Source organism: Sprattus sprattus, assembly GCF_963457725.1.
Source record: "Sprattus sprattus genome assembly, chromosome: 4".
Taxonomy (NCBI): domain Eukaryota; kingdom Metazoa; phylum Chordata; class Actinopteri; order Clupeiformes; family Clupeidae; genus Sprattus; species Sprattus sprattus.
Genome location: NC_137923.1, coordinates 37,048,747 through 37,059,255, shown reverse-complemented (window position 1 = coordinate 37,059,255; position 10,509 = coordinate 37,048,747). Strand labels below are relative to the sequence as shown.

Genomic DNA, 10,509 nt, shown 5'->3' with positions numbered 1-10,509 from the left:
ACCAATAATGAATGAATTAAGCCTTTATCTTACTTTCATCATAGCCACTGATCAAAAGAATCAACCCGAAATTCAGTATTGCGGTGGTGATTATATTAAAGCCCAACACTTAACCTGGCAGTGGTTGAAATGGGTCTGTCAAGACCCCGTTAATATACCTATATCTTTTGGAATAACACATTGCAAATGAATTTGTAGCCTACATGTGTAAACAGGCTGTTTTTGCATTTGTAAATCATATTTTGCATATGAAGCCCGTATTAAAATTCCTCATATGGTTTGGGATTTCACTCCACAATTCCCTTTAAAGCATTGTCTATCAGGATACTGTGATCTTCAAGTAGAGATGGTGCTCATAATAATCAGTTTTTACATATGTCTGTGTCTGTGTTTTTAAATCAGAAAATGCACACTTGTGTTAAAGACAAAAAACTATAATGATTATACTTGATTATACTTAAACCTCAAAATGCTCTTCAGTAGCTGAAAAGGATCACTTGGTTGGGTATTTTCTTGTTATTAGGCCTTGAAAATGGACAAAATGGATGACATATCAATCATAAGGTTTATCTTCGAGAAAGGTTCTTAGTTGCATCTTTTTATTGGGATATCTACTTTGAATGTGTTATTTTTTTGATGGAGAGAAGGACTGAAACACTTGGAATTGTCATGTTAATGTTCATTTGATCATCAAAGGATGTTCATATGACTCAGCAGTAAATTCTACAACCTGCTGGCCATTCAGCAGTTGCTATTTCTTTGTTATGTTCATCGCTTACATTAAATAGCTGCAGTAGCAAAACATGTTTGTTGCGTTGTAAGGTGTATTAATAAAGTAGTAGTTGCACTAAACTAAACTGTATTCTTAAGCTAGTAGTTCAGGAGTAATACACGGACACGTCATTCCTCATTCCTTTCTTTACTTCTTCTCAATTCCGAATCATCTTCTTTCATACTAAAACATCTTACATTCAACGCATAGTCGCCACCTAGTGGTGGTGCGTTATAGAACACAACAATGTTGTACAGGCAAGGACTGAAACATCCTTCTGCTCTTTGCCTCAATAATGCATAATCTTGCTTTTGGACTGAACTGCTTCTCAAGAAATATATTGGTCATTCGGTAATTAATCTAAAAGGGCACTTCCCTTGTCATTAGTGTAGAGAATGTATTATGAAACCAGATTCAAATCTGTATGTAATTTGTGAAGTAACATTTCTCTTCTCTGACCCTTGTAAGACATCCACAGACTCAGTGGTACACACAACTGTAGTTTATTTGAACCACACAGTTATGAACACACACACTCCCTTACTCTCTCTTTTTCTTTTCATCGATCTATCACACATACTCACTTACTTTCACTCCCATCTTTTGCACACACACACACACACCCACACACACACTCAAAAACACACAAAGAAATCAAAGGAGACATATACAGTATGATATGAAGAGGTCTTCAAGAAAACGTCACATACTACACGCCCATCCTAAGGTTAATTTGCTTCTGGTGGTGCTCAAACTCATCTGGTATGGTATCTGGTGAGAGGAACATTGAACCACGTTAAAAATACAAAAAGGTTAAAAATAAAACAGCTTTAAAATGTAGAACACAAACCAACAAAACACTCATCCACATGTGATAATTAGCCCTAACGAGTAGGAGGTGGCTGAATTGTTCACCAACTGGTCAGAAATGCTACCCTGGAACTGTCAGACAATTGGAACCTCCATCTGCCAGATTAGACTATGGGAGTGGCCGGTTGATCTAATCCTTTTCAGTATAATGGCCATCATTCACGGCGATGCCCCAGACCCTCAAATGAATACACACAGAGGGATGAGCATGGTCAGGAAACAGAATCAATTCTAATTGAGTCAAATGAAGCATAATAGAAAGCAAATGAGGCATAGACATTATATTGCAGTTGTGTGGTGTATAGTATCAGATGTTTAGCTTTCGTCGTCTGATCACTACATGATCAGGATGGTGATCCACATGCAGTCTTACCATTGCAGCGGTAGCGGAGATTGGACCAGATGATGTTTTCTTGTGAGAAGCAGAAGACTCCCAGACGGCCACCCCTCATGGAGGTGTCAATAACCACGCCAGAGTCGGCCACGAGGGAGGTGCCTTCAAAGAGCTGGACTCTGCCAGAGGAACACAGACAACAACAAATAATTATACATTTGATCATTCTTTTGATATTAGCAATTTTAGCGATCAAGCATTGGGATTGACTTTTAACCATAAACACCATCACTTTGCAAGCATTTGTTGTGCATGTAAATCACTCCCTCATTTGTTTAAGCGTCACATAATAAGGTCTCTGAGGTCATCGCAATTAAATATATAACCAAGTCATACATCACTGAGCCTGGAGGGGGCGCTCTCACCTGATGTAGCCCACCTGAGGGCGGTGGACGAGATGCCAGCGGTAGGAGGTGCGGTCCCTCCAGCCAACATTTCGGGGGTCTTTCCAGAGCAGGGTCACTTCATCTGGGGTGGTGCCAGTGTGCCACAGCGCATTACGCAGATACTCACCAGGGCCTGTGCTTGACTTCACTGCCTGGGAGTGTGAGGAGCAGGGTTATCCTTCCACTATTACAGTTTATGTTCAGTTTATGTTCAGTTCATGCTCTCATGTACAGTACATTACTCTATTTTTAAGGACTTTGAATTGAATGTGTATGAATTGTGCTACATAAATTAACTTACCTTAAAGATACAGTACATTACTCTATTTTTAAGGACTTTGAATTGAATGTGTATGAATTGTGCTACATAAATGAACTTACCTTAAAGATATTTTCTCAATTATAATTTGCCTATAAAACTTATGAAAAGCATCTGCTAAATACCTTAATTTAAAAACCTCTGCCAAACACATCAACATGGTGCACTCTTTACAGCTCCCTCCCCCTGCCCCTCACTTTGAGCTGCAGGCCCGGCTCCGCAGAGGCTCTGAAGGGCAGAGACTGCCAGTAGGTCTGTTCCGTCTGCTTCCACATCACCACATAGAAGCTGGACGAGTCCTGGTACCCGAAAATGAAGCCCACATAGTCGTCGTCTGTGACCGTGTTGACGTGGAACGTGCCCTCAAAGTCAACACCGTTGAAGGCCGTGTAACCTGGAACATCATTGGAACAGAACTTCCGATGTCACTATGGTTACTGTAATATTGGTACAAAGGTAAGACTGTAACACTGGTGTTAAACATAACAGTACCTTCATGACAACAAAGTGGAAGATACAATTAAAGGTAGCAAAAAAGATGATACATTAAAGGTTTCATAGATTGACTTACCTACAGCCAGCCCAGGATCACTGTTCATGGTCTGCACAATCTCCATGCCCTAAACATTGGTCAGAAAATATAAATGAAGGTCAGAATATAAAGGTCGGTGAGAAAATATTAACATAGTCATAACAAAACAGAAATATTAGAAATTCAAATGATTGTTTTTGTCGAAAATTGTTTTGTCTGTCAGTGTGACAGAGAGTAGCTAAGGTTGTTTCAGGGGATGGTACTAAGACCCTTGGTAGGTGAACTCACCTGGTTGAGTACCACCCAGTTGGGGTCGATCTGGGCTTCGCCCTCTGGGTCCAGGATGACTGTCTGATAAGCCCTGAAGTCAGTCATGGTGACCTCAGCGTTCTCTGGACACACATCATACAGGTCCAGCACTTTGTCATTGTCAAAGTCCGTCTCACACACGTCACCCACTCCATTGCCTGTGCAGATAGTAGAAAAAAAACACTTTTAATGTTAAAGTTTCTCTAGTCTTGAATGTATTAGTAATAAATTGAGAACTTCAGTAATACATTTGAGATTAAAACCTTTAGGTTATGCAATCTTGTTCAGTAATATGCTCTTTTGACTCTTTTGAATGGGATGGCCCATTAAACAAGGTTGGCAAACACTTGAGCATGTGATCTGACTTTCTTATATATATATATATTTTTTAAATAATCTAAACTAGCTTTTCACTGTTTGTATGGCTTATTTCTTCACATCAAGGGCAGTTCACTTACCATCAGAGTCTATCTGACTTGGGTTGGGAATCAGGCGGCAGTTATCTGGTCCAGGGGGCTGGGTATCTGGAATGCCGTCATTGTCATCATCTTCATCACACTCATCGCCGATGCCATCATTGTCTGAGTCCACCTGGGAGCTGTTGGGGACGTCTGGGCAGTTGTCCCTGGTGTCCTGATGACCATCACCATCCCTTTAAAGAACATGTCAAAAACGTTAGTTAACTTTCATTCAAATAAAATAATTTCAGTACGTGCATGTGTGTGTGTGCTTGCGTGTGTGTGTGCATGGGTTTGTGTGTGTGTGTGTGTGTGTGTGTGTGTGTGTGTGTGTGTGTGTGTGTGTGTGTGCATGTGGGTGTGCATATGTGTGTGAGTGCATGTGTAAGTAAAAGTGAAACTCACCTGTCCTGATCTGTGTCACATACATCACCCACCAAGTCATCATCTGAGTCTGACTGTAGAAGACAAGAGATAGAATTAGATGAGTTGGTATCACATAGAGAACTGAAACTCATCTTAACCTGCTGTTAAAATACAGTATATCCATACTGATCCATACTGACTGTAAACATGCTCATATTCAGACATACTCACATGTAAGCATACACACTCACACACACACACACACACACACACACACACACACACACACACACACACACACACACACACACACACACACACACACACACACACACACACACACACACACACACACACACACACACACACACACACACACACACACACACACACACACACACACACAAACACACACACACACACACACACACACACACACACACACACACACACACACACACATACATACATACATACACACACACCTGCAGTGGATCATTGGCCTCTGGACAGTTATCACAAGCATCTCCGACTCCGTCACCATCCCGATCTGTCTGCATGGGGTTGGGGATTTTGGGACAGTTGTCTAACATGTTAGGAATGCCTAAGGAAAAATAAGACAGAACGATGGGAACAATTATGAGGATGATGAGAATGATTATGAGGATAATGATGATGATGAGAATGATTATGAGGATAATGATGAGAATGATTATGAGGATGATGATGATGATGAGAACGACAAAGAACACCAGCCCAATTCAGGTGTGTGAGATAGGGAGGTTGTCCTCACCATCTCCGTCAATGTCATTGTCACAAGTGTCTCCCTTCCCATTGCTGTCAGTGTCCAGCTGGTAGCCATTGGGCACGTTGGGGCAGTTGTCACAGGCATCCCCAAAGGAGTCTGTGTCTGAGTTCTGCTGGTCTTTATTTGGCACCAGTCGACAGTTATCCTTAGGAAGAGTGAATACATGATAGGACTGAATGAATAATAATAACTATAATCTAAAGAGACAGTAGATGTACTCATACCAACAGGAATACACTATAGTGGCCAATAAGTTGCCAAAGAAAGATCACACATACTTAAGGTGTGTTTGAGTATCCAAGAGAGCCCACATCCAGTCAGTGGTGGGTGCCCATTTTACTCAAATTCAATGCAGACATACAGACAGGTCAAACCTCCTTTATGGAGCCAAACCAACGGCAAGTCACAGAGGCACCGGTTACCTCAACGTTTTTGATGCCGTCTCCGTCTGCGTCCTCATCGCACTGATCGCCAATGCCATCGCCATCTGCATCCTCCTGCCCCGAGTTGGGGGTGTTGACACAGTTATCCTGCAGGGGGGTCAATGAGACAGTGAGAATTGATACTGCAGTATTGATTAGCAATATACCATGTAATGATCAGTGTGTGTGTGAGTGTGCGTGTGTGTGTGTGTGTATGTCTATGTGAGTGTTCTGTATCCATTTGAGGCTTAATGTGTATGTGTGTGTGCCACAGAGAAAGATACGGAGAGATGTTACCGCTCGACAGTGCTTATCATTGTCAATGCAGGGCAGAGGCTCGTCAGGGTACCCATCGATGTCAGAGTCTGGAGCACAGATATGTCCATTTCCTGCCCATCCCACATTACACTGTGACAGAAGACAGACAGACAGACAGACAGACAGACAGATGTCTTTCAGACACAAAGCAGGCTTTGTTTCCTACATGGCAACAGCACTAAGGGTAATCCTAAGAATCTGATTCAGCTTTCATCCAAGAACGAAAAATGGTAAATTCACTAAACTAAAAAGTTCTGTGCATTTATCAGCAATGCATTTCATGGGGTTATACAAAATCTTAATTTTTTTGCAGTACTGAAAGAAGGTGGTAGACTGTCATGGTTTCATGGTCAGAGAGAAAGAGAGAGAGAGAGTGTGAGTGAGTGAGTGAGTGAGTGAGTGAGTGAGTGAGTGAGTGAGTGAGTGAGTGAGCGAGAGAGAGAGTGAGAGAGCGAGAGAGCGAGAGACAGTGAGAGAGAGAGAGTCAAAGAGCGATAGAGAGAGAGAGAGCGCGTTGCTAAGAGAGGTCCTGGCAGCAGTGGCGGGTGGGAGGCTAAAACCATCAGCGTTTTTTAGGGCTTTCACCTCACATGACACTTCTCCGCCGCGCTCCATCACGCAGTGGCCGTTCACGTCGCACGGGTTGTAGCCCAGGAACTCGCAGGTCTGCCGCACGAAACAGCCCACCGTCTGGTTGCCCGTGAATCCAGCTTTACACGCCCCACACGTGAATGAGCCCTGAAGACAGACAGACAGACGGGTGTAAAGTGAGAGAGCACATACAGTAAGGGACTCAGGGTAGACACATATGCAATTAAAGAGAGAAGGACTCACATTTAGTGAGAGTGGGATAACATTAACGGTGCAATTCTGGCGAAAGCTTGTTGATATTTGAGCTCAATAGCTCCCTTAAGTGCACCTGAAGCTACGTTTTGATTGGCTGAAATTGTTTATGGATCAGCCAAATCCACCGTGTTTGTTTCCCACTTGCAGACAGCTAGAGGACCGCCTAGAGCCATTCACTGAATTTGAGGAACAGTGTATTGGCTTAGAATCATGAACTGCGCCCTTATAGAGCTAAAGACACTTAAGACTTTACAAACTAACCACTTGGACTGGTCATATGTAAACACTCTAGGACAGAAGTCTTCAACAGGGGGTCCGCGGAGGTACTGCAGGGGGGTCGCGAAATCTTTGGTTGATAAGACATTTTTTTTTTGTATTTCAAAAAAAAAAAAAAAAAAATTCAACCAATTTTTTTCCCACAAATTTAAATGCCTTCCGAATCAGAATTGTATTTATTCCCTTTAAATTTACATTAACATAAATCCAACATATTGTAGCGAACGTATAAATTGACCTAGAAGACGTTATCTTTCAGTCTAATCGACACATTCAGCTACCCACAGGAGCTCTCTCAAGCTGGGCACCGGTTCGCTCACAGCACCTTTCATGCAAATACGACAGCACAGGCACTAGCAAATCAGATCACGTTTCTGCTTAAGTCTAAAGCGCGCGAAGATCAAAAATAAAAGATGGTGGACCAAACTCCATAGCTGGTCTTGTTTGTACCTCTAAATTGTTAGTTTGACATTTTTTGGCTTAGATTTAAAAAAAATAAATAAAGAGAAATAGACAATGTACAAGGTCAAAAAACGTTAATTGTAACTGAAAAATAAGTCTGAGAGGATTTGCGAGGTGTATGAGCCCCCTAGCTAATGTTAGTATGCTACTACCTACAATCTTAACAACTTGCTAGCGGTGTGATTGTTTTGTTGACCTGTCAATCTCACTATAACATCTATGTTGTCAACACAACTCCATGCGCCAGACTCCTCCTCCGTCATCCGTTGGATCGTGTCAGTCAGGAGTTATTGAAAAGAAGATACATCTCACTAATGTGGGAGGATGTGTGCCATCGACAGATGCTTGAGGATTCACTGTCCCTTTTTTATGTATGATGAAATAAAAACATATATCTGTGAATTATTCTAATAAGTTGTTATTAATTGTTAGCTCAGAGTTGTTTGCAAGATGTATGTTTATAAATGGCAGTGGCACGGCAAAATTGTATTTAATTTATATAGTAGGGGGTCCCTGCTCATCACGCCATCAGTTTGGGGGTCCTTGGCCTGAAAAACGTTGAAGACCCCTGCTCTAGGAGATTCATTAAATCTTGCTGCTTGGCAGCCATGCGTCTCCAGGTCCGATCTGCAATAAATGTGGATGGGACCCACCATGGTGTTGGAGCACACAGAGTTGGGCACACATGTGCTGGAGAGGTCAGCACACTCATCAATGTCAACACACGCCTGAGAAGAGCATACAAAACACATATTCAATCCAGAGGAGTAGGAATGCATTACTCGTTGGAAATGTTCACATCATCAATTGTTTAATGGCCTTCGTTTTGTGAATTAAACTGCGTTTTCCTAACCCTAAACATAACATATAAGCAGAACATAAACACCTCAACAGGCTCAAAACATTCCAACGCCAGTGTAGCTGCAATAACAGAGAGTGCAACAGCTTGCCATGGCTTATCATTAATCTCTGGTGTAGCTACTGACTGTAATGCCATTACAGATAAGGGTAATAATGTAGTTGTGTGTTCTGATAGTGTAAATAGAGGCGCTGGTTGTGCACCTGCTTGTGGCTGTTGGCGTACTCCACCCCGACCCCACTGACTACAGGCCCGGATAAGCCCCTGGGACACGGCTCACAGGAGAAACCCCTGGCTGTGTTAACACACCCCGCTGCAGAGAAGCAGGGCTGGGCCAGGCCACACTATGAAGGGACAGAGAAGTGGAGGGTGGATGAGAAAGACAAGAGAAAAGAGGAATGAAAGAAATGGAAGGAGCAAAAGAAAAAAGAAAGAGAGCAAGAAAGGAAGAGAGAGAGAGAGAGAGAGAGAGAGAGAGAGAGAGAGAAAGACCATTTGAGGGATAAATGTTTATATTTACAGAGGGAAGGAGGAAATGTGAATATGAATACGCCCCTCCTGATCCTTTACTGCGGTGAAAATAAACGCCAGTGATTAAACAGGCAGAAATACAGACTGTGTTTGTGCTTGTGTTTGTGTTGCACTGACTGATAACAGAATCAAACAGATGCCAGGAGCCCTGCGCTACCTCGTCTATGTCCTGGCAGTGGGTGCCATTCCCGGTCATGCCCTCGGGGCAGGGCCCGCAGCGGTACCCTGGGTACTCCAGGCTCTCCATGCAGGGCAAGTCTTTATAGCAGGGGTTGGGCTGGCAGCGGGAATGGGGCTCAAGGAAACCTGGCAGGAAGCATGGATGTGTAGTCAGAGTTATATTAAACACACACGCACAAACACTCTCGTGGTCGACCTCTCCCACAGTCTCTCTGTCTCTCTCTCCCTCACACACGCACACGCACATGCACACACACACGCACACACACACACACACACACACACACACACACACACACACACACACACACACACACACACACATATACACTAAATAGTCTCTCTCTCTCTCTCTCTCTCTAGCTCTCTCTAGCTCACACACACACACACTATATAGTCACTCTCTCTCTCGCACACACACAGGCACACGCACAGGCACACCCACAGGCACACGCACAGGCACACGCACAGGCACACGCACAGGCACAGGCACAGGCACAGGCACAGGCACAGGCACAGGCACAGGCACAGGCACAGGCACAGGCACAGGCACAGGCACAGGCACACGCACACACACACACACACACACACACACACACACTCTCTATCTCTACTCTCTCTATCTCAATCTCTCTCTCTCTCAATCACAAACATAGGTATGAAGCCTCACCACAAGCTTGGCATTCCAGGATAGTATTCCTGATCAGGGACATCTCTTTGGTCTGTCAGATAGAAAAGCAACTGAAAATGCATTGCAAAACTCTCTTCTCATCCCAATCTCAGGCTCTGTTTATGAAATAGTTTGACCTCTGGCACTGTCTCACCTGTTCTCGAATGTCTTCCCTTAATTCCCCCATGATTTGGTTGAAGATAATAAGCTGACCAATCAGAGCCTTCGTGTGATCGCCTGATGAGCAATGATATATATCAAATTCACAACATGAAAAATAACATACAAGGAAGTCCTTTGTGTCGTGTGTGTGTGTGTGTGGGGGGGGGGGGGGGGGAGTGGGGGGGGGGTGTGCATGACTCACCTAAGATAGCATTTACATCACTGCTCACTGCAAAAGAACAACCTCAACAAATTAAAAAGATGTTTCCATCACAGGTGCTTGCACACAATAAAATCTCAGTAAAAACAACACATGTCATAAACAGTGACCAATATAGCCACTAGATGGCAGCATCAAAATTCAGACTACACTGTGCTGCGTGTATTCAGAGCTGACAGCACCTGCATTCTTCACAGAGGAATCTCCCTGGAATGGACAGTCAATGAGTACTCCTGCTTTGGCCAGAGAGCCACCAAGAGCCAGCTTGAGAGAATCTAGTGAGCCCTGTGTCAGCAAAAGAGCAGAAGTCATGCATGAGCAGCCATGATCTAATCCAGCACACTGAAAT

General features: G+C 43.4%; 1 protein-coding gene across 1 annotated transcript in view; it reads right to left on the bottom strand.

The window, feature by feature from the left end:
* Window positions 1-1,481: 1,481 nt before the first annotated feature.
* The window catches only part of LOC308363488 (thrombospondin-3b-like), a gene marked incomplete at both ends in the record, with an annotated part of 29,017 nt that continues 19,989 nt past the window's right edge, over window positions 1,482-10,509 (bottom strand). Inside the window, 20 exons of the mRNA XM_080836295.1 lie at window positions 1,482-1,543; window positions 2,016-2,155; window positions 2,402-2,574; window positions 2,939-3,135; window positions 3,313-3,361; window positions 3,562-3,740; window positions 4,041-4,234; window positions 4,446-4,498; window positions 4,892-5,010; window positions 5,200-5,359; window positions 5,637-5,744; window positions 5,934-6,044; window positions 6,540-6,692; window positions 8,192-8,266; window positions 8,601-8,741; window positions 9,086-9,234; window positions 9,779-9,830; window positions 9,933-10,015; window positions 10,143-10,169; window positions 10,343-10,445. Coding sequence (XP_080692421.1) covers window positions 1,482-1,543; window positions 2,016-2,155; window positions 2,402-2,574; window positions 2,939-3,135; window positions 3,313-3,361; window positions 3,562-3,740; window positions 4,041-4,234; window positions 4,446-4,498; window positions 4,892-5,010; window positions 5,200-5,359; window positions 5,637-5,744; window positions 5,934-6,044; window positions 6,540-6,692; window positions 8,192-8,266; window positions 8,601-8,741; window positions 9,086-9,234; window positions 9,779-9,830; window positions 9,933-10,015; window positions 10,143-10,169; window positions 10,343-10,445 — 2,328 coding nt within the window. The remainder of the gene's footprint in view (window positions 1,544-2,015; window positions 2,156-2,401; window positions 2,575-2,938; window positions 3,136-3,312; window positions 3,362-3,561; window positions 3,741-4,040; window positions 4,235-4,445; window positions 4,499-4,891; window positions 5,011-5,199; window positions 5,360-5,636; window positions 5,745-5,933; window positions 6,045-6,539; window positions 6,693-8,191; window positions 8,267-8,600; window positions 8,742-9,085; window positions 9,235-9,778; window positions 9,831-9,932; window positions 10,016-10,142; window positions 10,170-10,342; window positions 10,446-10,509) is intronic.